Below are 27,478 nucleotides of genomic sequence, written 5' to 3'. Positions count from 1 at the left end.
GCTCAATTGGACAATCTTTAAGATGGCAATCTAGCAAAATAATTGCATGCGACAGTGGTAATTTTGCCATCTTTAGTCAAGTTATCGTTGTGCCATTCATTCCCTTCATGCTCTCTACCTTAAACCTTCACTCTAGAATTCAACCAGTCGATGATGTAGTTAGCAATATCATCTCGTTCAGGCTCAAAAAGGAGATCATGTAAGAATCCTTCGTACAATTTGATCGATTTGTCAGTTGACGAGGCTTCTTCGTACAATTTTAGTGAGGCTTCAGGATCAGTAAGAGTATCAGCAGTGCCATGGAGAACTAGAAATGGTACACTTAGTTTTCTCAAGTTCTGCTGCAAATAGGCTGTGATTCGGAGAATCTCTGAGCCAGTCCTGATCCTCATTGAACCAGTGTAAACAAGTGGGTCTGAGTACTTGGTTACTAGAGCCTCAGGGTCGCGAGATACTGGCATTCCCTTCTTGTTTGCACCACTGAATTGATACTTAGGTAATAAAAATGAGAAAATAGGAGCCAGCACCTACCACCAAAGGAAATAATGAATTAGTAGTTGCGAGTCATAAACGTGACTGTTAGAAAATGTTCGAGTTTCGCATTATAAATAGGACTCCTGGCCTGCAGAGGCAGATGGAGAAAATTCTTACCCCAAAGACTGGATGGGATGCCTGAACTCGTAGGGCTGGTGAAGTCAAAACCACACCTTCTATGAGGGCTTCACTCTTTGGGTCCAACAATGCCTTCCGTTTTCCATGAAAATGAGCATTAAATACGAGTAAATATTAGGTTAAAATCAGAAATATATGGTCCTCCCCTACTCGGTTCTTTTATTTGTGATAAAGACTGTCCATTGAAGGTCATTCATCGGAACAGATCTTACCTTTAAGACAATGGCTGCACCTGTTGAATGTCCAAAGCAAAAACATGGAAGACCGGGATTTTCTGCAGTGACCTTCTCCACAAATGCTTTCTGAAAATATCTAAAAGTATTGAGCTCAGTCATAAACAGACAGTCCTCTTGTAAATACACTTTGTAAGAGAGAATATACCATGTCGCTAACAGCATAATCAAGAGAATGTACATAGCCATGCAGCCCATCACTTCCACCGTGCCCTGAGAAAGAAGAAAGCAGAGCTCTTTATCAAGCAATTAGTGTTATAACTACATCTAGAAGATAGAATGTATTTACACACTAACAGAAATTCAAAAACATGATCATGCACATTAAGTTTTACCAGCTCAACCTATCAGAATTGATTCAGGTTTGACTAGTGATATACATAGAAAATACATAAACATGTGGAGGGGTGACATGAAAGTTCGAGTAGCTAAATAGGGCCCCTACCATGAAATGCATTTGGGATATTAAGCCTTCTACTCACTTCCAACCAGATGAATCATCCCAACCGACCCACCACTGTGAGGCTTTTACAACTAACCATCCACCCAAGTGGGTTGTTGCTGTTCAATCGACCCGAACTATAAAAAGAACAGTGACGGACAGGGGTAGGTAATCACATTTATTAATCTTACCGTATTTCACTCTCACTTTACTATTGCCCGGATATGACTTTACCATCAAAGATTAACCACGAGTTAAGCTCGGGTTTATCAATCCATTATCTATTCCTCTTTACAGGTCGTCCACATCAGCCCGGTCGGAATCTAGCGGCAACAGCTAGCATAAGCCTAGAATATGCTAACTTCTTTCTTTACAAACTATGCTAGTATTGGAGTGAATAACTTCTCAAGAGAAACCATCTAACAGTTCTAACCTAATGTTTTAAAAGCCTGGTAATCAGGTTCTTCAGCCCCCTTTGGACATCTACCTCCTAAGTTACTAATTCTGGTTTTATTGCTATTATGATGTTCTGCTGCAACCTGTCATTGATCCTACTATAGAGTGGTTCTTAGCTGAACCCCATCTACATTAAGAACCTTGTGAGTCATTTTTTTTAGCAGATGCTCTCTCTCTCTCTCTCTCTCTCTCTCTCTCTATATATATATATATATATATATATATATATATATGCAATATTTGCAGTAACTAAGCAGACTGGACTAGATGGTGTTTTCAACTAATAGATTTGATTTTGGAGTTCAACTCAGAACGAACTGGTGAAGTTACTATTGCATATCAATCAACATAGGTAAGTGTAAGATTACATAATGAGGTGCATGGGTCAAGAAATAAAGATTTAAATATAACTAGGATAATGAGAATAACAGTTTGTGTCTGGCCAAGAAGTGTGACAGAGAAATCAAAATTCATCAACAAAGTGGAGACCCAGAAATTCATTTAAATTTGATGCAAACTTACCAATCCAATCCATTCCATAAACTTTAAAGCCATTGGCATTAAGCTGTTTTGCAAAGTCACTGTATCTGCCACTGTTTCAGAAGGTATGTCAAGTTTAGTTATCCATTTCTAATAACTTTGGAGCTTGGAGAGAAGAAGACCTACACATACCTGTGCTCATTCAGGCCATGTAAAATAATAGCAATTCCCCTGCCGAATTTAAACATGTACATTAGTAGCCAGATTTAGTGGGTTGCAGCTAAGAAGCATCGAGTCCACTGAATTAGATGAACCTGAAATTTGGATCGCAAAGTACTTTTCCTTGGGGCATAGTAAAGAGCATAACATTTTTTATTTTTGCCCTTTCAGGTTAAGCTTAAACATATTTAAGGAACTCATGAACTGAAAGCTAAAAAGGAAATTAACATATCTTGTGCCCTTAAATCCACAAGCACTGGCGGAGGACCAAGAAACCACCTGACCTCCTACATCTGTAATCTACAAATAAAGATGCATTGATAAATAAACCCCATAGTAGGTAATTTTCCACAACTCAACAAAGACACATGATTCTAGGGACTACATACAATTGACAGAATAAATAATAATTTGAATTTATGGTGGCACTTTAGCTCTAACTTGTAGAAAAACACCAATTCTGATTTAATCAAAGCAGACCCAACATTAAGGTCTCTCCACTCCTTTCTTTTAAACCGTTGAAGTTATGATTAGGTCTCATCTCTGAATCTACTCCATTACTTCTGTTCACTTACTTCCATCACAAAGGAACACAGTAACTAATTCTTTCTCCATCAGGTTTAGCCACAGCAAAGTTCTAATTATCAATGCCTTCCTCAAAATAAGCATGTAATTCCTTATGTACTCGGGCAAACAACTATATGGAAATAAGATACACTTTAACCTCCACACAACTCAACAACTCAGTAAGCCTTATACCAACCATATGGTGTTGGCTTTGCGAATTATGTTTGACCATCCACTCAATTTAAGGTGGAATCTCAAGTAAACTCAAAATCCGGAGTCTTTCCCTACCCGCATCAACCTAGTGATATTCAGCCTTATTGTGTCATAACACTTCCATGTTGCATTGTCTCATTCCTTCCATCTAGCATTCATCGGTTGTCATTGCACATAGCTGAATCAGCTCCACTGACTCCCTCATCATCCCACACATGGATCCACTGAGATCCACTGAATGAATCCATTTCTGGTTCTATCCTTCTTAGCCTTGCTACTCAATATCTCAGCATTTTTATCGGAGCTGCACTAATTTCATGCATATGTTTATTTATTACAAAGCATTGAGATCTATAAAGCTTTCATGCTCTTACATGTAGTTCCCTACAAGACCATTAGATTTCATTTGGATATGACATGAAAAAGAGGCTAACCAATGCAAAAGTGTCATTTGAGGAAGGGATAAGAATCTGTACCACCTTGAAATACCATAAGCTGATGAATGATGTTTAGGTTATACAAGGCCTCTGTGATTCCTAGTGCAGACACCATAGTTCATGCAAAAGAAGAACATCCGTAATGTTCTACAACTACAAAGAGTGGTGTGTTATTTAAGAGTTGCAACACATTGTCTGTTGAATCTTCCTAAGAGGGAAATCTTTCAAATTCTGAAGGGTCATAGTTACTTAATAATATGATGAGTGCAAAAAAAAAGGGATAAATTTAAAAAGCTCTGCAGAACTTTCAGAAATGCTTTAGATCTTGCAAAAATAATGTAATTTTTGGTTGAGGAATATAAAATCAGAGATTGCTTCAGTCTGAAAAAGGATACAGTTATTTTCTTTCAAGTAATAATATCAGAAGGCTTGCAGATGCTTCTGCAGCTTCTAAGGTTGTACCCTCAGATTATGAGTTCATATGCCTTACTTTTATGGCACAGTCAAATAGGTAGTGTGGAACAAATCTGATTTTTCGCTAGTGAATTGGTCAGATAGCACTACTTTTGCTTCCCTTAGTCAGATAGGACTATATATGTAGTTGTAACAATCTAAATACTCAGGACATGCTGGATTCTCTTAGCAGATGGGAGAAGGCTCTACTTGGGAAATTAATCTGTGGAAAGAAAGCTCCTCAGAGATTATTAAAGTATTGGATGGGTCAACTTGTACATTCTCAAAGGTGGTCTTAGTTCTCTTGTTACGATTGGCATAGGTGGATATTCTGTGATGAATAAGCCAATACTCTGAAGGCGTACCCTGAATGACCTAAACATGAGAATCAGCATTAACAAAAGAAGAGAGACTAGCCCACACCACAGAAAAACAGAAAGGTTTGCTCCATTAATTATATCTGATTTTCAATATTCTGAAGCTGTACCTGAATGACCTAAACATGAAATAAGCAATAAAAATGAAGAAAGCCATACCCACCAAAAAAAAGAAAAAAACAAAGGAGCTGAAAATCAGCAATGATTAATCTATAACAGAGAAGGAAATTATACAACATTAAGTAACATTTTTTTGGTTTCATACATGAATGACTGACAGATTTATATAACCATGGAAATTAAAGATGCAAGAAAATAGAGTTAAAGATACAAAACTAAGAGGAGTCAGCCAATCATTGAAGGTAACAGAAAATGAGGTGGGCAGAAACATGCTGATGGAGAGGAGATAAGAAAGAAAGGGTGGGGGTTGGGAAGAGTGATGTTTTACCTAGTTGTAGCCAATGCCACATTGGATTGTAGTATGGTTGCCAGTACAAAGCACAAAAGAAGAAAGTGGATAAATCAAGCATGTGAGACCTGGAAAGATGCAGTTTTCCATTTTACAACTTTCTTAAAGACCCTCAAAAAAGTTGTTTTGCACTCAAACATAACACCAACAGTTGAAAGGTCAGTCTGACCGAATATCCTCTTAAGTTAGATGTTATGATTCCAGCATTTTATTAGTTAATAAAAGAAAATTGAGAAATCCTTACATGCAAAGAAGGTAAGCTGGCCTAAACTCGGCTTGCAAAATGGAAGAAATGATGCAAACATCGCTAATCGAAGAGATTGAAGAAAAAAAAAAAAGAAGCCTGGAATGTTATTTTCATTTAAATATTCCATTGTTAAGTGCCAGAAAACCACCAACAGAGTTCATGGTTCATGGGGAAAGATGCATCTGAATTATCAGAAGCTTTCCCTGCTGTCTCACCCATTTCTGCCATTTGAGCATTGGATAGATGGGGAGCCCCCTAAATCGGCCAGATGTCAAATCTAGTGGCCTACCACAACTATGTGGCCCAACATGTAGGCGTTTTCCCTTATTTAATTTTTATGGTCCCTGTTCTTCACTTAGAGTTAACTTCTTAAAAAAACTATTAAGCATTGTTCAGACACATGACCATGACGATTTGACTGAAAAATGATAATTAACCCCCTTTTCAAACCATGCTTAATGCATTGCTCTGGCATGTGTAAAAATGTAGATCGGAATGAAAACTATATGATTCAAACAACATGTTGAGTCACCAATAGACCTTGCCATGCAGCAGATAAGCTGAGACAGCAGGAAGGGCTTCCAACCATGGTGCAGACAGAGGATGCTTACTCATTTAACAAAAATTAACAACATTAATAGCTGGCCCAAACTCATATCCACCAACTTCGATGAAGACATGCAAAAAACATGAATTTGGTTGAACGAATTCTATAGCTATTGTCTTCAACATAGTTTTTAGTGATGACTACAATGAACAAAATGAATTGTTATGACAGTTTTAACTGCACACACTAAACAAGTACTGAATTTTCATGATGTGCATGATGTCAATATTTCTTAATAATCTAATTTGTCTACCACTAGCAGATTAAGAGAAATGCCTCAACAGAGATTTTCCCAGGGTAGGAATTTATAATGTAAATTTTTGTTAAACAACTTGCTACCTAATTTTGGTTTATTCCAAACAACTTGCTTCCTACCCTCGAATAAATCAGTATCTAGAAAGGAGCCTGAAAAGGGTCAAGTATTAAGTATCTTAGTGAACAGTTTCATCATGCTAGACATCTAGACCTCAGGTAAACAATATGGAGTTAAACAACTCTCAAGAATTTGTTCATATGCTTGGATCTACTTGTGTAGCCAAAAATCAGTTCTATTATTCTTGAATGGTCCCTGAAATTCAAAGGGGTCAAATTGGTGGCACTGAACCAGCAAAGCTCATATACTGAGCACTGTCATACGAATAAATAGTTTCATAACAGGAATTGGTATATGTAAAGTACAAAGAAAAAAATTTTAGAACTAGTAACAGGTGGAAATTTTAAAGGAAAATGGAATTAGGTATATTGAATATCACCCATGGTCCCTTACTCCCTGTCGAAATTTTTTTTTATCAACTTATGATTTCAATTGTTTTTGTATTACTTGAACAAACTATGGACCACTGTTACCAAGCAGCTCAGCTTCAGTGCTTGAAATGGATAGCAAAATACTGAAGGTTTTATCTGTAAACTTAAGAGCCTGCAAAAAGGAACAAATCAATAACACTAATGCTGATAGTACAAAAATCATACATCAATATAAATATACGCATAGAAACTAGTCCCACCATGTCAGATTTCATTTGGAACAAAGATAAAACAAAAATCTTTTGCCGACAGAAAAATCTGTTCACATTGAGAAATGAATTAATGGTGTTGCTAGTTGCTACCTCATCACAATAAAATGATACCAGAAAAGTAGACTATACGATTCATGGATAATCTCATCCAACGGTGATGCAAGATTGCATGCTTTCCTCTGACACTATACCGTGACCTTTGCCACTATGATACCAGTACCATCAGAATTCAGAAGAAAACAAAGAGGTTTACCCACCAAAATATTATAATAAAAAAGAAAGAGGAAGAAGAGAACTAATACTTAAACCATTTTTAGTTACTGATTATAAGAGAGTTTTTTTTCCATTGACATGTGTGTTCAGACACGTAGGTAAAGACAGGGCCCATATGGGATGGAAAAAATACCAAGACAAAAGCCACAATCATAGCCCATGCAGTGGAAAGAAATGCCGATTGAAAGAGAGATGTATAATATCATTAAAAATTTTCATCAAGCTTTTCTTATAAATTATATATACATTAATGCCATAAACAGGAATGTAGGTAGGAGAATTTGCTTCCAAGGATATTTCAGAATTCAGACTTGAATCAAAGTTTTAACCGCTCTAGAAAAAAGCAAACATTATCAATTCCAGACAAAACCAGCGAAATTTTTAATTCATATTCCTCTGAACTGCAATTTTCAAGTTTAGACTTCAGAGACAACTGAAGCCGGAGAATAGAAACAGCTATGAGCCTACCAACTGTTCTGTGCTTGCATTATAATGAGGGAAATGGAATCTCCTCATAAATGTGCCACCAAATCCATAAATGAGGTTAGCAGATAAGGCAAACAATCCTAATTTTACTACATTCCTCCAAAATAACAGAAGTAATAAATACATAAGACGAATTAAAAAAAAATGACTTACTTGATCTTAATGAAAACAGGTGTCCACATTTGCGTGAATAGCGTTTCACCTCTCGAAGTAACAAAGAGGAAAATTTCTCTAGCTGAGGTACTGTCCTTGTCCTGAGTTGCGCGCCTGATTGCAAGCGCTCTCCTTGCGGCCACCTCCTGATCCGTCAAAGCCGCTGAATTGCTCTTCCGAGGAACCATTGCCGCAGGGACACGCAACACCGTAGTCTTCCTGAGACTACTAATTTCTTGCTTCTCATCCTTTGGTGATTTCTCCGCCGATGCCGTCACCCCACAGCGTCTCCGCCCTCGGAATGGCACGATCAAGAGCATCACAAACGCATTAATCAGCATTACTAGACTCTTCAACACCCGCAGCGATAACAAAGCATTTACGCGTCCGCTCGCTCCAGATGTGAGGAGCAACGATAACGAAGCGTCGGTCATCTTCCCCGTCGGTTCCATCGTCAATGACCTTCCTCTCAACGAATGAGATAACCTGACCTCAAATTTCCTATTTACGGGGAGCTTCTTCGCTTTATCCTTACCATAAAACCGCTTCAAAGAAACAATCGAGAATTCAGCTCCTTTTGCCGATTTCTTCCCGACGGAGAGCCTTCTCGCTCTCTCCTTACAATGGAATCGGTTCCACGAAACAATATAAAGCTCTGATTCTTTCACCGGCAACGTTGGTCCTAAGCAGAGCATGTGATGAGAAGAATCGCCACTTGCAGGGCGAATGAAATCAATTAAAAAGACAAAAGAAGGAAATCTTCGGAGAAAACTCCGCTAATTATAGAGAACCTAAGAATGGAAAAAAAGTTCACCCAAACTCCGGAAAAGCAGCGAAGAATTGTAGATGATTCAACAGAATTTATTTAATTAAAACATCGAAGGATAAGATTAAAATGAAGAAATGTGAGAGCTTAAAACTAAGTTTTGCAGGACATTCAATGGTGGAGAGAGCGAAAGGTTACAGAGATTCCGCCAAATAAGGAAACTGGAAATAGCTTAAATTAGGGTTTTATTCTCTCTTTGCTTCTTCTACTACTATTCAGGAATTTGAAGAACGAAACGCGTCTCAGAGATCTCGTTCTTTCTGGTTATCTGCAGAGGGAGTAGGTTTATATACGGTTGAGCTGCCCTCGCCGCTCTTCAGCTAATCCTTATATTAACCGGGCGATTAAGGGAGTGCCGCGTGGCGAAGTGTGAGAAGAGAAGACACGTGGCTAAATGTGGCGACATGGCCTCTTCTAACGTTCTACTAATTTTTTGAGGCTCCTTGTCGTTTTGCTTGAATGTGGGTCCTCGAGACTTACACGTGTCGTGTGTTTATTGGTACATTTCTGTAAGGGTTTTAGAAGATTGACACGTAGATAGCGACAGGTTATTTCTCTTTCGTGTTTCTTAATATCTCCTCGATTGAGGTGCTACAGTGCTCAAGTGCCAACGTGGCGCAATTGGTAATAAAATGGTGGACCACACTGAAAACGGCATGGGACAATTGTACGGCTGCAATTGTGTCATTGTCATTACTATGCTTGCATTGGCAGGATTGCGAGAAATTTAGGAAAGTTAGGTGTCACAAGTTTCGGTGACATTAATTAGGATTGGGAATTTTACCCAAAAAAAAGAAAAAAAAGGATTGGAAAGAGTTTCACCCAAAAAAACAGAAATTTTTGGGCAAATGTTTCCTTTCCTGTAGGGGGCATGGTTCCAACTTCTAAGTGTCGTTATCGTATGTCGTATTGTATCAGACGTTCAATATCCATTTTGTATCTTGTCAATGCCGATACCGTTCCAATATCATATCAGTGATAAGGTACGAACAAGGAGTAAATCGATAAAAAAACTATTTTTAAAGGAGGATCAGTGGCACATTTGTCTAATACAATTGATCCTTGCTAATACCAATTCCTTACCATATTGGTTTTCAAGTTGATCAATACCTATTCTGATGCCGTATACTAAAACCATGGTAGTGGGAGATCGTGTGCAAAAACATCAACTGAGGTGTCATTTCACATTTCATGGGGTATGGGCACCACACCAACCTTTATCACCCCCAGTACTACTGGGGTGATGTGTGCATCGTGCGGTGCAGCACTGCCCATGTGTGCATGATGGGACCCACTGTGCACACATGGACGGTATTGTGCCGCACGATGCGCACAACACCCCCAATAGTACTAGGGGCGATGATTTTCTGCACCACACTGTCCCATAAAAGCTATTTTCCCTTAAGTATTTCACCATTTTTTTTGGGGGAAAATTTTCATACACGGCAGTGCATGTGCACGGTTGTGCTTTCAACCGTTGGATGAACATAATCGTGCTTTGTACATGATTCCTCATACCCATCCAATGGTTGAAGGCATGGTCGTGCACTATACACGACCATGCATGAAAACTTTTGCCTTTTTTTTATGGAATAAAAATTTATTGGTTAAAACCTTTAGAGGTGAGTACACGAAACCTATTTTACCACTTGGCATGTGGTGCACGCACTCATCTCATATTTCATCTTCTATCTAACCATAAAAAAATGGTTTTAAATGTGTTATTTTTGTTTTTGAAAAAAGCTTGCTACATTTTCCTTGTATAGATTCTTTTATACCTTTCTCACATAATAAAGAGTGAGATTGACACTAACATTTCCCTATCTTATTTTTATTATGTGAGCCTTATATGAGCCCTACATAGATAATATCATTTTTCAGTCCCTCATTGGTTGTAGTGTGCAAATTCCTTTTTACACTACATTTGTTGGAAGCTCTCTCACTTTTTTCTCTGTGGCTAAAGAAAATTATGTTAATGACAAGAAAGGAAGAACCCATAGCTTTTGAAGCACAAAGCTCATACAAACAGAGTGTGTATGGAGTTATATTATCTTACATGTATTGAGAGGGCCTTCTTTGCCGAGGAGTAAGCTATGTTGTTGATGCCAAGTGTAAAATGCCGTGAATGACCACGTACACTTCTAGGGGAGGAGATTTGCCAGTGGCCTATAGGTAATAAACAACTTCTTGATTGTTGGATTCCACCAAAACTTGAAAAAAACATTGAAATTTGTGTGTACAAAGACTTTGTTTGGATGGACTTTTCTTTGATAATTTTTGTTTGGATGGACAAAGCTTTGCCCATGAGGACTTATGAAAGGCTATCCAATTGTGAAATTGAAAGAATCAGTATCCCTCTGTGGGGCAAAGTGCTTGGCAGAGTTCCTGATGTGCAGATTGTGAGATATCAAATGGGTGGAAGAAAGTGTCCAGTAGAGTATGATTCTAAGTTATGTTTCCATGGTTTATAAGCTCATATACCCACTCTATATTGCAGTTTGGAGGAGTGGATGTTTTACCCTTAATCCTTAGAGGGTAGGAACCCAATTTTCATATATCTTCACTTTTTATATATCCAGTTTCAAATTAACCTTCCATAATAATCCAGCCATAACCATTTTCCTCTCTTCAAGAATACTTTTCCATGCCTAAGAAGGTTGGGAGCCTTGTTTAGTTTTCAGAAAATCACAGAGGAAAAGTAACGAGCTTATGTTCTTAATTCGAATGGTTATCCGATCTAATTAGACATTAAAGATATATAGGGCAACGATGGACCGGGCATGAGAGGATGCGGCGAAGGTATGTAGCGACATACGTAGGGAATGGAAGCACCTTAGTCGGGGGATAAGAGTCCCGTCCCTTACTGCTCCATGGGGGTGCTACGAGCCTCGCTTTCCATGCTGCTCCCCCTGCCAGTGCTATGGCTCCCTCTCATTGTCTGGTTGTGTTGCGGTTGCACCAACACGAGGGCCAATGAGGGCACATGTAAGGGGATATGATGGAATGAGATTTTTAATGACTGGGGGCTGAATAGTAAATTCACATGAACCTGTGTATGGGTTTAAGAACCACATGACCGATTAGCGTTCTTTTTCCCAAATATATATTAGTGAGATGTGGTGTCCACATTGATACTCTATTTTCTATTCTGACACATGTGGGCCCCATGTAGATGATATCATTCTCTATACATGCATGGATATACATGGGTGCATGCCAATACACAAGGGATATTTGATTGAATCAAACTTTCGAAATTTGAACATTCTAATCTGCTGTCCTTTCTATCTAATATTCCAAACAACTATTCAAACAAAAAAACTATTCAACCATAATAGTGTCTTTTCTATCTAATATTTGAAATGGACAAAACAACTATTCACCATGCCAACAACTTGATCAAAAAAACAACTATTCACACGGCATAATAGGTGTCTTGTGAGATTTGCGACAAGAATATTTTACCCATAAATAAATAACAATTTAGGGAAAAAGAAGCACATGAAGTTGGAATGCAGATTCCAACGTCCACCCTCTCGCATAATGAGATGTGGGGCCCACATTGATACTAACTTTCCTTTTCTAACTCATATGGCTCCATGTAGATAATACCATTTTCTACACTGTCATTGGTGTGATGTGCAAATTCCTCGATCCGCACTAGCATTGTGGTCGAGGAACTCTCTCCCATTGATTTAATAATAAACGCTACTTTTATAGAATAGCCTGTCTTGATAAGCTTACTAGGACGTCTCAAATATCTACCACATTACGGGTTGGATGTAGCCTATATTTGTGGACAAGTTAAACCTAAAATCTTCTGCTCACATGTAAAATTTTAGCCAAACCAAAGTTAGACAAGTCAGGAAATCAAGATTTTAAATTTTTTTTTTTTTGGGTAGAAAGAGATTTGAAATTCAAGACTAGAGGAGAGTGCTTAGTAGACTGGTAGTGGTTGAAGTACCATAAGCATGCAATTAAATATATGGGTATTTATTTTCCCAACAAAATATATATGGGTAACAAAGATCATGTATTATCTAAAAGCGAGCAAACTTTATCCATTATACTTTCCATTTCAAGCTTAAGTTGTAGCGAGACTCAATTTTAGATCCTGGGAGCTTTGTTTATGAAGAAAATCCTACAGCAATCGTAGAGTTGATGGTATCGATGGGCTTTGAGCTACCAAAGCGGAGAGATAGATGTTGAGCTTTTTCTTCATGGATCAAAACGACTCTCGTTAGCGCTACTTAGGCTTAGTGCGATGAAACTGGGATTTTCTCTAGATCCATCGTTAAACAAACGAAACGAACAGAGATGACAAGAAACTCAACCTATTGTTCAAGTTCAATGATATCCAACAGTCAGAATTACCGCATTATTATTCCACATGCATAACGGTGGATTGACCCCGTTAATAAGTTATCAAAGCAAAACCACTTAAATGAATGAGTGACTTAATATATGTCTCTATCGTTTTAAATTCCATCTTTACTTAGACGCTTTTTTTTTATAAACATCTTCAGTTGATGCTTGCTAATGATTCGATTTTTGTTTTTTTGGTCGATGTCAATGATTCGATTAAGAAGCTTTAGAAGGGTTATCTAGCATTTATTTAGTTTAGCGGGTTTATAATTTTATTTTCTTGTTCACTGGGTGTTGGTAAACGAAATAATGGAGATTTTTTTTTTTTTAAATAACAAGCATCTTGATTAGCTCAGCAAAATTCAGTGTATAGATTTGAATCAATTAGGATTGGTCTACCAATATTAATTACTATTAATTATTAAGGGAAGAATTAGGGTTATGTTATCTAGCGCCTTTAGTGCCTGAAATATTGACCCTTAGTCAAGCCTTCCCCTCTGTTCTCTTCCGATATGTGGAGCGAGAAGCGAACTCTTTATTAGCTGATCTTCTTGCAGCCGGTGCTGCAGGGCTAAGACTCCCGTGTTTGGTGGATCACTCCACCTCCCTTCATTGTAAATCCCTCTTTGTTATCCAGAAGGAGTTTCTCCTTTTCTCCTTCTCTTCGTTTGCTTAATGAAAGTTTCCTTTTGACAAAAAAATAATAATAATAATAATTATTGGGGGAAGAGAAGGCTGTCAGCGTGGCGCCTATGTTCAGAGTTTAGATATAGGAAGGGCAAAATGGCCGCGCCACCCCTTAGAAATGAAAAATCCCATCCTAATAAGATGCAGAATAGGCCCTCATTGGCCGCGTGTGTCCATATGTTTTTCACATAGGTATCATGCTTGACAGCTTGACCCAAACTCAAGTGCACAATACAAGAGAGAGAGAGAGAGAGAGAGAGAGAGAGAGAGAGATTCTCAATGACATTTAGTTAAGAGAAAAATTCTTGACAAAAAAAAAAGTGATAAAATTCATAAGAAATGTGACTTCTCCAAGTATAGATATAAAGACAGTTTTTCTCCACCCATAAATGACAGTTCGATCATGCATTATTCTAGGGTTCACAAATCCTAATAGAATTTTAGTATTTTCCAAAAAGACCCTCGTGATCCCATTCACCGTGGATAGATGGAAACTTGGTCCTAGATATAATGTTTGGAGGAATGATTGAAAAAGAAAAATTCTTGAAATAATAGGGTATGTTATGGGTACAATAGGATAAAACACCTATCCATGATGAGTTCAATGATAAAGATGGGACACCAAAATTGACACATAATTTGATAATTTATCTTACAGATTCTCTAGTTTTTTTGTTAAAAAATTAAATGTCAAATCATTTTGTATATAGCATGACAATAAATATAGGGTGTTTACCAAAAAAAAAAAAAAAAACAAAAAAACAATAAATATACCTTTTTTTTGGGTAATGAACAATAAATATAGGGTCTTTGCAAAGGTTCTTACAATAAATTAAATTGTTTTTTTTAATTTTTTTTTATGGGAGAGATTTATGTGTTGCCTTGTTTATGTTGCAATCTTATATGTCAAATGTCAAGTCAATAATAAAAATAACAAAATAATATATTTAATGAGAAAAGAAAAAGAAATTCACATATTTAATGAGGAAAGAGAGGAGAGAATGTGAAACGAAAAGACACATTGACAACGTACTTTATTTAAGCACTTGCAAGCCTAAAATCATTGGAAGTCTGAATCTGATCAAACCATCCAGTAGAAGAGGACGATTTTTTGACTGAGTATTCATCAAAACCTCAGGTTTTGGAGATGAAGCAAAGAAGGGAATAGAAGGTTGCATTTGGATTGGCTTGAAGAAGAACAAACCCTAGAGTGCACAGTCCTCTCCCCTAAACGTTATATATGAAGCGATTGGAAAACCAAACGAGACAAATAGGTAGGTGTCGAAAGCAGGTTTTGTAAATTTGAAAGATTTTAAAGATATAGTTGTAATAAACAAGAGGGGAGGGTTCCCTCTGACTTCTGTGTGCAGTTTTCAGGCGAAGGAAGGACTTGGATCCTGTCAATCCGGGCAGCGTGTAGTACTTGTGCAGCGCCTGGGATTGACAGGGCGCTTTTACCACCTTACCCCTGCTCGGGCAGGGGGTTGGGCAGGTGGTAAGGCGGTCAAAGCACCTTGTCAATCCCAAGCGCTACACACTGCACGTTGCCCAGATTGACAGGATCTTTTTCCGCAAAGGAGGGGGGATATTAAGGTTGAGGAAGGGGGAACAGTAATAAGGGTGAGAATGTGCAATTTCAATTTTATTTTGGCATCTTTGGGGATCTTTCCCCCCAAACAAGAAAATTGAAAAATCTGTCCAATTAAAATTAAGGGTAAATTACACTTGTTATTCTCAACATTTAATTTGTGAAACTAGAAATTAGAACCCTCATGTTTTAGAAACTATAGTTACCCTCTTCAAGTTTTTTGAGACTAAATTAAGGCCCTTATGTTAGACTGATATTAGTTTTTTGGGAGAGGGTTCTCTCAACAAGTGGTGTAGAGGAGCGAACCAATGAAGTGTGGCAAAATGGTATCCTACATTGGAAGGCAGCGTGATCATTTCATATGAGGTAGAGAGTGATAGACAGAGATGCTAGTGTACCCTACCCTAGCTGCTCAAAAAACCTTTTCCGCATTTTTTTAAAGAATATAGGTTGTATTTGATTATTGGTAACATTTCGACACTTACTTTATTTCAGGAGAGAGAACAAAAAAATGAGAAACACACGTGATAGTATCAATCCATTTTTATACTTGTACAAAGTGAGCTGGGCTTTCAGAGTAGAAATTAAGAAACATGCACCATTTTATATCACGCTATGGCTCTCTCTCTCCTACGGTGAAATCGTCTCTTCTATTGGTTATCAAAAGATGCTCTTTTTTATTGGATAGGAAGAAGTGGAGAGGGCTCTTTGAGGAAGCAACATAGAGGAATGTACCAATGAGGTGTGGCAAAATGGTATTCCACATTAGAAGGTAATTGGGTCATTTCATTTGACAAAAAGAGATATAGCCAAAGAGGTGCTACCATACCCCTGTCCCATGGGTCTTTATCGCTCACACCTAGACCCAGAGGAGGGGAGTGGTGGAAGAAATGATTACCACACCCCTATAAAAGACGGAAATGACCGTCCACCCTGATGCAGTGTTGCTTCCGCGTACACTCCCATTGACAATATGCATAAGGGCATGCTCCCCCCACACGCATAGAATTGACCACTTCAATCAATTCTGAGCCCCAATTTTTCACACCATCAAAATGTCGTTTTTTTTTTTTTGGGCAAAGATGAAAGAGTTGTTGGGCCTGATGACTTGCACTTATCCGTATGGACTGAACGCAAAGATAGCATCATAGCAATCGCAATCTTCACCTTTTTAGAATTCAAATTTAAAAGAAGGGTAAAGTACACGTACCCCCCTATGATGCACCCAATATTTCTCGTACCCCCTAAACGGTTCAATATTCCATGTACCACCTTTCAATATTCCACGTACCACCCCTGTTTTACACCCCAAATGCCAGATAGGTCCAATCCGTTAAATACCACCGTTAGATGCCAAAATTTTTGCCATTTTACCTTTTGCTCCATTTTCTCAAATCTAAAAAGACTTAATTACCCTCACTTATTTGTTGCCCTAAACTAATTGAAAATTACCATTTTACCCTTTGTTTTATTTTTATAAATGAAAAGATCTAATTGCCCTCATTTATGTATTACCCTAACCTAATTTGAAAAGACTATTTTACCCCTAAATATTTGTTCCTAAAAACCCCAAAATACCCTCATCTTCCCCAAATCATCATCTTCTTTTACATACCCACCACCACCGCCACCACCACCACCACCACCGCCACCCACCATTAACACCATCACCAACCCAACCCCTTCATTCTTCTCGTTCTTCTTCCCCCCCCCCCCAAAGCCAATGACGATTACACGAATCATTGTCTCTCTCAATTCAAGCACATATGGAGTTCCCAAAATCGACCAAGAATTAGTGAAGGAAACCGTTAAACAAGTGACGATGTCTCCTACACATTTTGTGTCCCTTAGATTTCAGAAGAAGGAAATAGAAGATCCAGAAGTCATCATCGCTTGGAAATAGATGGAAGATCTTGAAGACATAATTCCTATTTCAGTACAGACCAATACAAGCCCCACATCATGAGTTGCAGATGCAGATGGGTGGAATCCTTCAAAATTCATCAACGAGATCAACTCTCCAAAGAAGCGAAAAAAAATTCTCAGGAAAGAAAAACAAGCATCGACAGAGCGATAATGATGGTGCGATTGGGGGAACAGATCACAATTCCAAACAGGTACTGAAAACCTTTGCTTCTTTAGAGAACATGCAGAAGAAGGCTACACCCACTTTGAAGACATCCACGAAAATCATACTAGTAGATCTCAATTCGAAATAGTTTCAAATTCTACACTGGATTTTCAACTTTGAGAAAGAGTTTTGAGTCCTTCGTCTGTTGTTAAATGATGAAAATGGGTTGATCCAATGCCCTATCTGATGTTAAATGATGCAGAAAAAGAAATTTGAATATTTCTTTGTTTGGGAAGGTGGTATGAGATTGGGTTTAAGGGATTTTGGTTCTCTGTTCTCTAGCACATTGAGTGGGAGAAGAACGAGAAGAATGAAGGGGTTGGGTTGGTGATGGTGTTAATGGTGGGTGGTGGTGGCGGTGGCGGTGGTGGGTATGTAAAAGAAGATGATGATTTGGGGAAGATGAGGGCATTTTGGGGTTTTTAGGAACAAATATTTAGGGGTAAAATAGTCTTTTCAAATTAGGTTAGGGTAATACATAAATGAGGGCAATTAGGTCTTTTCATTTACAAAAATAAAACAAAGAGTAAAATGGTCATTTTCAATTAGTTTAGGGCAACAAATAAGTGAGGGTAATTAAGTATTTTTAGATTTAAGAAAATAGAGCAAAAGGTAAATGATCAAAATTTTGGCATCCAACGGTGGTGTTTAATGGATTAGACCTATCTGGCATTTGAGGTGTAAAACACGAGTGATAGGTGGAATATTGAAGGATGATACGTGGAATATTGAGCCGCTTAGGGGGTACAAGGAATATTGGGTGCATTATAGGGGGTACGTGTATTTTAACCTTAAAAGAAAGCCAGGCAGGCAGGCAGGCAGCTCACAAATTCTCAAATCCGAAATATTGGTGGTTGTTGCAATTTGCAGCGGGCGTTTATATTGACATAGAGGGAGCGGGAGCGAGAGCCAGAGAGGGGGTTCTTCGTTGTTTCTGTATAATAGGTTGCTGCAGTAAAGTTTTTGGAGAAATTAGAAGGAGATGTCGACTCTAAATGTTCCTCCTATGCCTCCTCCGCCCCGAGATGACGCCATTAAACTTAAAGCTGCTTTCAAGGGTAATCTCTCTCCATCTCTCTGCTTAATTTAATTGTGTATACTTCCTTTACGCTGCTTCAAAGTAGGTGTATCTCTAGGGTAAGAATTGTTATTCGATTATGTGAGAAACGGGTTATCTGCTTCCTATAATCATGTATATTTGTTGACACCCAAAAAAAAAAAAAAAACATGTTTATTTGATTTGTTTAACAGCTTATGAAACACGCTTCTTGCCAAGTTGGGGTGTCTTTTGTTTTGTTTTGTTTTTTTAATTACCTTTTTTAGTCTGGAAAGTTGGATTTCTACTTTCATTATTTCTGTTTGCTACCAGTAGTAGTATTTTTATTTTTTTATTATGCATGTATTAATTGTGCCCATTGTGGATAACATAGGAGTTTAGGAATTTGGGTTGCTTGAAGGTGTCCTCCATCTTGCCTTTAACTGGTACCCGTATGTAATGGTTACGTTCCAGAGAGGGGGAAGATAATGGAAGATGGGGTTGCAGAAGGGGAAAGGGAAGGGGATAAAGCTGCTTCGAGGACAGTGACCTCCTAGAAACAAAGATAGAGAAGAGAGATTTCATATAAAATATCTTGATTCCTTTACAACCGATCCACCTACATTATATAAAGCCATATCTAACGAAAATACCCATCTACCCCTAACAGACTAACCCAACGATAACCTATTTCTAGCAAATTACCCATCTACCCCCAACACAATAACCCCCACCTATGATCGTATCATTGCCTACCCCTTTAGAGAACCTTGTCCTCAAGGTTTAGCTACATACAACGCCGCAAGTATAGCTTCCCACGATCAAACACTAAACGTACTCCAACCGGCAGCTGAGTGATAGCATTCAAGGGGTTGTGGTATCGGCCTGGATCAAAAGGCTTAATGAACGCGTTCAGCTCGGCATTAGCACAAACAAGTGGTGGGAAGGAAGCTGGATGCAACTCAAAGTTGATGCGAAAAGACCATCTACCACACAAGGCCACAAAGCAATATGAGAGGAAATTGAGAACCGAGTCCTCAAACCAATATGAAAACCATCTGCTCCACTCCAAATTTCCACACCTGGCGTGCATATCAATTAAAGCCGTCAAGACCACAATATCATTAGATAAGAGTGAGGAATGATGAACAGATACGTAATTTTGGGCCCATCGAGACCTCTCAACGGAACCCAGCTTCGTGCAAGACTTCAAGATAGCAATAATGGTCACTCTGTTTGGTGCTACTGCCACTGACCCCAACAATATCATATCCTCAAATGTGTGCAATGCTCGTTCTGGTTCTCCATTCAATGCAAACCTAGAAATCAAAGTATTTCATGAGACGACATCTCTTACAAGCATTTCATCAAACAGTTTGGTTGCTTCGTTGCAGTTGCAGCACACACCATACAGATGGAGGAACGAGTTTTGTCCGGAGAGATCACTTGAGAAACCCATCTTCTCAGTGATCTCGCTTGTGATGTGCTCTGTTGGCTGTGCCGAATGAAGCAATTCCAAGGTTTCGCTGATCTAAGTTGCAGCGACTTAGTTTTGCTGATCCACGTTGCAGCGGACTTGTTGAGCTCGGAGCACTGTTGGTTGGCATACGAAGCAGTTAGTCGAAGCAAGGAGCAGAACGATCATAATGGATCGTCGCTGATGGATTTGTGGCAGAGATTCTGTTGTTCTAACTTGACGGCCATTTAAGCGCAGTTGTTCCATGGCTAAAATAGCCCCAGTCCGAGGTGGAAATATTTGTGGCCATGGTCGGACTGCGAATACGACTAACAGGGGCACATAATGCATTTGGAGAAATGGGAAGAAATAGAAATTGGAATCCATGGCGTCCATATAGTCCGGACCTTCTGATGCAGCACCAAGTGCCCACACCCGTAGGAAGAAGAAGAAGAAGTCCTGACACTAGGACTTAGTTTGGGAGCCATAGTTTAGGTTTTCATTATGGTATTTTCCATTCCATACTTAGTTTATTTTCTGTTTTTTAATTGAACCGGTTCAAATTGGTTGCACCCAATTGGTTTAATTGGTTCAATTTAAGTTATTTAGTTAAGTGTCTTTTAGTTTAAGTTAGTAGAGGGTCAATTAGGTCTTTTCAGTATTCTAAGTTATTAGCTTTTAATTATAGCTTTTCCCTTCCATGATTTATGAAGGAAGGATTTAATTTGTATTAGGATTTGGCCATTGGCCTTATTATAAATAAAGGTAAATCGTGGGAGGCTCCCACACAGTTGAATATTTGAAAAAAAACAGAATTGTTGGCTGCCGATTGTTGCTTCTATTGCTCTTTGGAGTGTTTGCCTTGTGGTTCTATCAAGGAAGAAGGGTAGGTGGATCTCTTGTGACTCTTTACGCCGTGACGGCTGGGAGGTTCTTCTTTGAAGGTGGTTCTATCCTTCAACCCTGTTCAAGCTGCTGGCAGTGGATTTTTGCTGCAACTTGTTCACCAATTTCTTCTTCTAATCCTCTAATTCGCCCCCCCAATCGATCCCCTTTATTTTTGTGTTTGAATTCCATTAAACCCTAGATCTTGCTGCCCAGCCATATTTGACCATCAGAATTTCTTCAAATTCAAACCACAGCCTCCATACTACATCCCCTCCATTCGATCCAACTTGCAGCCCCATTCTCCCACTCCAACCCTAGTTTGCCTTGTCTTTGTGAAATCCAAAAAAACCCTAAATTCCAGAATTAGTACTTTCAGCCAATAAAAACCTCCCATGTTTGGATCGAACCTTCCCCTCGCTACCTGAAAAATTCGATCCCAACCCTAGCCCTAAACTTCCATTAGAAACCCTAATTTCACTCTAAATTCTAAATCCCAAAACCCGAAACCCTAACCCTAATTTTTTGAAATTCAATTTTTTAGTTAAACATCATCCAAACCTACATTAATAGCTTCTCCTAGACCTGCCCATCAATACCCTATAAGATTCATCTCCATATTCATAAACCTAACCCTAGTAATGTAGTCCTAGAATAGGAATTAATCCCACTAGGAACCAAGTAGAACCAAGCTTAGGGTAAGCCTGCTGTTTAGGGCTGATTAGGGGCTATTTTAGGGCAAAATTAGGGTTTAGGATGGGAATTTGGGAATGGGATTTATAGGGTTTTAATCTGCAGGTTTAGAGGGTCATTATGATATAAAAATATCTGGATTTGGTTAGGTTTCAAAATTCTGCAGATTTAGGGTTAGGGTTTTGGGTTTTTAAATTAAGAAAATAGCCAAAACTAGGGTTTTTAATGGGGTTTAGGGCTAGGCTTGGGATCGAGTTTAGGGCACTATGGGAGGGAGGTTCGATCCTAATATGGGCCTGTTTTGATGGTCCGAAGTGGGAGATCTGTAATTTTAGGGTTTGATGGCTAATGGAACTTTTACAGAAATTACGGTTGGAGTGATGGGAAGGGGCAGCAACTTGGGTCGAGTAGGGATGGTGTTGAGGGAGGCTATGGTCGAATTTGGATGGCTTCTCGATAGGTAAGCAGATCTGGACAGAACCGAGATTCAGATCGGGCGAGAATGTAGCAGTCTAGGGTTTATGAGAAATAGGACAGAAAAGAAAGAGGATCGATTGGGGAAGGAAAGAAAGGATAAAACAGAAAATTAAAACCCAAACTTACACTGGATTCCTCCGGCAGCAGCTTGGATTGTTGAAGGATGAAACCACCTTCAAATAGGGATCCTCCCACCGTCACGGCGTAAGGAGTCGCAGGATTCCACCCACCCTTCCACCTTGATAAGCCCACAAGGATGCACACACTCTTGGAGAGCTACAATGGCAGCCAACAAGCAAAAGCTTTTTCATTAATCAAATTCGTGTTCCGGCTTTGCCCTTACAACCTTATATAAAAGACTCAAAAATAGACTTCTACTCTAAAAAAGAAAGGCCTAACCCAATCCCTAACCTATTAGATAACTTAAACTGATTAGGAAACTAAAATAGACTCAAAATAGAGTCCTAATGACTTAAAAACAACTTAAACTATTTAAAATAAAGAAGATTCCCTACTAGCCAATAGGATATAAGAACCTCTTAGCCAATAGGATCACTTCAAAATTAGACCAATTGAACCAATGGATGCAACCAATTCTAAACCGGTTCAATCTAAAAATAGGAAAATAAACTAAGTATTGGGCTAATCCGTATGCAACCTATATGCCCCTAGTTTAGGCTCATTAAAGTGGCCTAATACATAAAAACCCTGGGAACAAAGGCCCAACATGTATATAACCAACCCTAGGCCTTTTCTAAAAAATAAGCCTATTTGGTGATCATTGCATCACCTAGATTTGACCTAAAACTACATTTTTGTCCTACGAGTAATCAGGATTCTTTGTTATTAGATCTTGATAATTGGCCTCTAGTAGGATCTCTCCTATCTAGAGCTACATTACCTTCGCTGGTCCAACAGCTGAGATGCCGGCAATTGGATGCGCGCAGAAGTGGTGGTGGCAACGGTGGCGGCAGAAGGTTCCAGTCCCCAGCTCTCCCTATCCCTGTCGTATTGACGAACATCTTTAAGGCATCTATAGCCTGCGCATCAGCAACACCTTTGCCGAACACAATCAGAGGCTGCTCAGCGCTTAGGTTCAAGATCGTTGATAGACCGGTGAGGCCATGAACGCAACCAAAACCTGTGACGGTGAGGAGAAAATCAACAAAGGGAACAGGGGAGGGAGTGAGATGAACGGATTGGAGGTCGACTCGATCGGTATGAGGGTGGCCTGCAGTAACAACGCTGGAACCAAGATCTGATGCCATGATCGCTGAAACAACTGGGTTTTGGTTCATGACAGCAGGGATCGAAGAAGGAAGCGGCTCGGCTTCAGGGGCTGGACTCTCCATAGAGCTCGTGATTGGTGGATCTTCATGGTCCTTGGTTTCTTCCTCTCCAAACGCCTGGTTCTTCTCCGTCAATGTTGCCGGGACCTCGGCTCTCACAGGCAACCCAGAGAAGGTTACCAAGCCAACTGGACAAGGTGGAGGGGCTAAGGCAGCGTAAGCAGGGAAGAGACAGCGAAGCTTAGCATCAATGGAGTCGAGGAACAAGTGGAGCTTGGTCAGGGACTGCTGCACCGTCGCTGTCTCCTCATTCTTGCTGTAGCGAGTTCCCTCCTTGGCTGTGGAGGAAGATCTCTCAATGAAGGCACCAATGTAATGGTTACGTTACAGAGAGGGGGAAGATAATGGAAGATGGGGTTGCAGAAGGGGAAAGGGAAGGGGATAAAGCTGCTTCGAGGGCAGCAACCTCCTATAAACAAAGATAGAGGAGAGATTTCATATAAAATTGCTTGATTCCTTTACAATCGATCCTCCTACATTATATAAGCCATATCTAACGAAAATACCCATCTACCCCTAACATGCTAATTACCCATCTACCCCTAACAGACTAACCCAACGATAACCTATTTCTAGCAAATTACCCATCTACCCCCAACACAATAACCCCCACCTATGATCGTATCACCATAAGATTATTTTAAGTTTCTGAACTTATCCTCCACAATACACAAGTGTCCTCGATTTCCAAACTTATTCATTCACGTCTCACTTAATGCCTATGTAGATGGACTTGATGGATCCATGGTTTGCCAAACTGTTGTAACAATCACAACCTTAGGTTGATAGCGACGAATGCACAAAGAGACAAGCAATTCACATGGTTCTGCTTGAAACCTATGTCCAAGAGCAAAGACAATAAAAGATAATGCATCTAGCTCCCAAGAACAGTTATCACAGTAATGGATGTCTGAAAAGAGTCTGATGTGTGGTTATACCTAAGTGGAATCTTAAACCATGAACAGACTAGAAGGTCCATTGCATATTATTATGAAAATTTTTGAAAAAGAATCTGCGTTAGAGAGTAGGTAATACTGTTGGGGCTCCCTTTTGCAAGAAATTGACGGGTAATAAAGAACACTAAGATGTCCCAACTTCCGATAATTGATGAAACTTGTGTGGGGGAACTGGAGTAGAATTGGAAATTCTGACCTTGGCATTGAAAATTGAACTGAGTGTTAAGACAGGTTCTTGTACATGTTAGTTACAAAATATCACCTGTTTGTTCAATCCAACGAGTGCATGATTGTGTTGGAACCAACCTTCTATAGGTTAACCACTAAATAAGAACTTTAAATTTTGGATCAGCCGAGAAAGTTAATGAGATCACTTACAATGGGAAACTCATGATGTTCTTAGTTACTTAAGGTCAGGTAGCTTTAGCCTACCCCCCCACTGTGCCTCCTTAGAGAGGTGGGGAGGAAGCCGAAGAAAAGGAAAAAGAGCTGAATCCTTCTAATAGGACATGTTGTGGCATAAGAATATTTCAGGGCATTAGTTGGAATGTGCAAAACTCAACTATGGACCTACAAATACAGATTACTACATTTCATAAGTGAATTATACAGACAGTTGCTTAGTCAGACCAAGATATTGTCTTCTTCATAAATTCTTTTACCTTCTAGGCAGTTCAAGGCCTGCCTTCCATTATTTTGCGATTGTACATTAACTAAGTGTCCATTTGGATCCTTGGAGTTTTAACTCGTTATTTTAGGTTGTATGCATAACAAATTAGCATTAGCTTTAGTTGTGGCTGGCAGTTTAGATCTTATTAATGATAGGCAAATCTTATGTTTGATGGGAGTTGAAACTTGAAACATCCACTAATTTGACAGAGATTTGAATTATCCAATCAAATGATCAATCAAGTTGGATGTATAGAACGTCTGAACTTCCCATGATGCCTTTACATGTTAAGTGATTATCCATAAAACTGCACCAATCGTTGCCAGTTTGGAATTTGGATTTCCAAGATCCAAAATGAGCCTAAGAGGAACTATGTTTTTTACGTTTTCCATTTAATATATTCAGTTTCTGAATAAGTATTATTAATCCTCCAAGTGATTGCTTTGGAACCAAGACAATTTATGGGTAGAATCACTGATTGCCATAGTGCTTCTTGTTGTGTGAAATTGTGGATTGTACACAGGTAAAGTTGTTGGTTCTGAACATTAACAAATCATGTTACAAAGACTAAGTTGTGAATACTTTTAACTGTAATCATCTGTTGCAAGTACTAAACACAATTCATTGTAAATGCAATGAGAAATAGAACACAGAACTCTCATTTGATGTTTTAATTTCATCTGCTTCCTCTTCTTGACCCAAATTTGAAGTTCAGGTTCTTTATATCTATGGCCTTCATGTCACTTAGAATCATTATAAGTCTTGGAGGGGATACCAATGAACTGCTAAGAGCTTAAAAAAATTAGAAATTGAATACACTTAAATGTCCATTTCCTACTTAATATCTTGATATAATAATTCTGTTACATGAGTAAAGTTTGAATGAGGCAACCTAGCTTGGCTTGCTCTTAAGCTTGACTATGATTCAAGAACTTGGTTGAAACCACTGGTTTTGACCGAGATATCTCGGTTTCCCAAGAAACCGAAATGAAACTTGGTACGAGTCAGGTTCGACCATATATTGCACATTTCAGTAGTTTCGGCCGAGAAATACCAAGTTTCGACCAATTTTGACCAGTCTAGTTTCAACCATATAAAGAATAGGTGAACTATGTGTATCTTGTGCTCGATTAAGCAATCTTGGAAAATTGTTTTGATGAACTGTCAGTAAACTAAAGAAGAAAGAAGAGATCGAAAGAAAGAACTTCGTATTTTGTAACTCTCTAGGAGTAAGAGAGACTTCTTCTAGCTAACCCTTGATCATGACAACTGCAAAATGGGTCAGTCAACCTGGCAATGTGAAATTCTCTAGTCCAGAGGGACCACCCTGGTAACATTTTCATCAGCTGTATGCTTTGCTTTGCATTATGAAATTAGAGATCGAATAGTTGCACCTAACAAATATAGAATGAATAGAAAAGCCTTTCCTAAATGAGTTTCCTTCCATTTCCTCTTAGACCCAGCCACTGCCCTTGTCCCTTGTTTTGTTTAGTAAAGGGGGTCACCCTAAACCAGAGGAAACATGAAAGTATACTGCAAAGGATGATTTGACTATGACAAACTTTCCACCTCTATTCCTGATCTTTGGCAAGGCTTCTGTCTAACCCGGAAATCGCATGTTTCAGACCTGGTCCGAAACTTGTCAGTTTATGCTTGTAGAATGTCTTTCCCAGCACTAGCATTCGCATAACTCAGATGCGTTGGTACATTGATCTTCTTCTCAAGGTATGGGGGAAACCAACAGCATTAGATGGGGTACGCTTTAGGCTGGGGCTTGCGATTTTCACCCCGGTTACTGCTAAGGGAAGGGCTGCACCCGAAGGCACACTCCATTTGAAAGATTTGGGAATCTTCCTGTTCACCATTTAATAATACTGAGTAAAATATATATTGATTAGAATGATTTTGATGGATCCATTGCAAGATATGAGAATATGGTTGGGTCCTGGGGGAGGGACTTGGGAGTGAAAACTACTATGATTTGCTTGTTCCTGAAAATATTTTATTACCTAGACGTCATAGAGAAATGATAACTTTATTCAATTTTAAGAATGGAAATGCTGATCTACTCTCCCTCTGTGAATGACATCGGCCTCAGCTATGAATCAACTCAAATATATGTTTTAAATTTTGAGTTATGAGCCAAGTCTCAGGTTTTCCTTTGGCTTGTTGACCAAGCTTGAGCTCATGATTTAGCTTTTCTAGCTAAAGGAGTCTTAGCTGATCTGGGAAAGGCTCAGCTGAGCTTGATTCATTTACACCCCTCATGACATTAGGATGCTGATGTATATTTTAACATAGCCATAAAAACGGAAATCGGCTTTCCATGCAATCACTTATCTGATAATCTAGTTTTTGAAAATTATTGATTATTATTGACTCCTGCAAAATATTGAAATGAGACAGAAGAAGGAAGGAATTCTGCATGAAATAATTTGTACCTTAATTTGGTACAGAGTAATTCTTCAAAAGTCATGGACTGACTGGTTGGACTTCATTTTGAGACCCTAGCTAATGGAAATTAGGTTTCTCTGATACTTTATATGCATGAAAGCTGGA

General features: G+C 38.9%; 2 protein-coding genes and 1 long non-coding RNA gene across 3 annotated transcripts in view; 2 read left to right on the top strand and 1 right to left on the bottom strand.

Moving 5' to 3' along the window:
* Positions 1-76: 76 nt before the first annotated feature.
* Positions 77-8,811, bottom strand: LOC122646307 (monoacylglycerol lipase-like). Its single transcript, XM_043839837.1, has 7 exons — positions 7,801-8,811; positions 2,476-2,514; positions 2,326-2,396; positions 1,054-1,118; positions 885-974; positions 652-744; positions 77-527 (listed from the first exon to the last, which is right to left on the bottom strand). Exons 1-7 carry the CDS (start codon positions 8,493-8,495, stop codon positions 120-122), a joined length of 1,461 nt encoding a protein of 486 aa, XP_043695772.1. The 5' UTR covers positions 8,496-8,811; the 3' UTR covers positions 77-119.
* On the top strand, positions 5,002-5,273 carry LOC122646308. The gene is made up of 2 exons (XR_006330590.1): positions 5,002-5,079; positions 5,140-5,273. It is a non-coding gene; the product is annotated as an uncharacterized LOC122646308 (long non-coding RNA).
* A 5,105-nt stretch (positions 8,812-13,916) lies between the features above and the next one.
* The window catches only part of LOC122646477 (annexin D5), a 30,246-nt gene continuing 16,684 nt past the window's right edge, over positions 13,917-27,478 (top strand). Inside the window, exons 1-2 of the mRNA XM_043840042.1 lie at positions 13,917-13,930; positions 18,314-18,455. Coding sequence (XP_043695977.1) covers positions 18,380-18,455 — 76 coding nt within the window. The 5' untranslated portion in view covers positions 13,917-13,930; positions 18,314-18,379. The remainder of the gene's footprint in view (positions 13,931-18,313; positions 18,456-27,478) is intronic.

Source organism: Telopea speciosissima, chromosome 11, assembly GCF_018873765.1.
Source record: "Telopea speciosissima isolate NSW1024214 ecotype Mountain lineage chromosome 11, Tspe_v1, whole genome shotgun sequence".
Taxonomy (NCBI): domain Eukaryota; kingdom Viridiplantae; phylum Streptophyta; class Magnoliopsida; order Proteales; family Proteaceae; genus Telopea; species Telopea speciosissima.
Note: the sequence above shows the minus strand (reverse complement) of the source record. Positions and strands in the feature narration are given on the sequence as shown.

What these genes read in the sequence shown, in the direction of transcription:
- LOC122646307 (XM_043839837.1), bottom strand. Translation starts at nt 8,495, where the DNA reads ATGCTCTGCTTAGGACCAACGTTGCCGGTGAAAGAATCAGAGCTTTAT. An exon ending in TTATGGAATGGATTGGATTG is followed by an intron (nt 1,119 to 2,325) that starts GTAAGTTTGCAT and finishes CTTCTTTCTCAG; the next exon opens with GGCACGGTGGAAGTGATGGG. An exon ending in ATTATGCTGTTAGCGACATG is followed by an intron (nt 975 to 1,053) that starts GTATATTCTCTC and finishes AGATATTTTCAG; the next exon opens with AAAGCATTTGTGGAGAAGGT.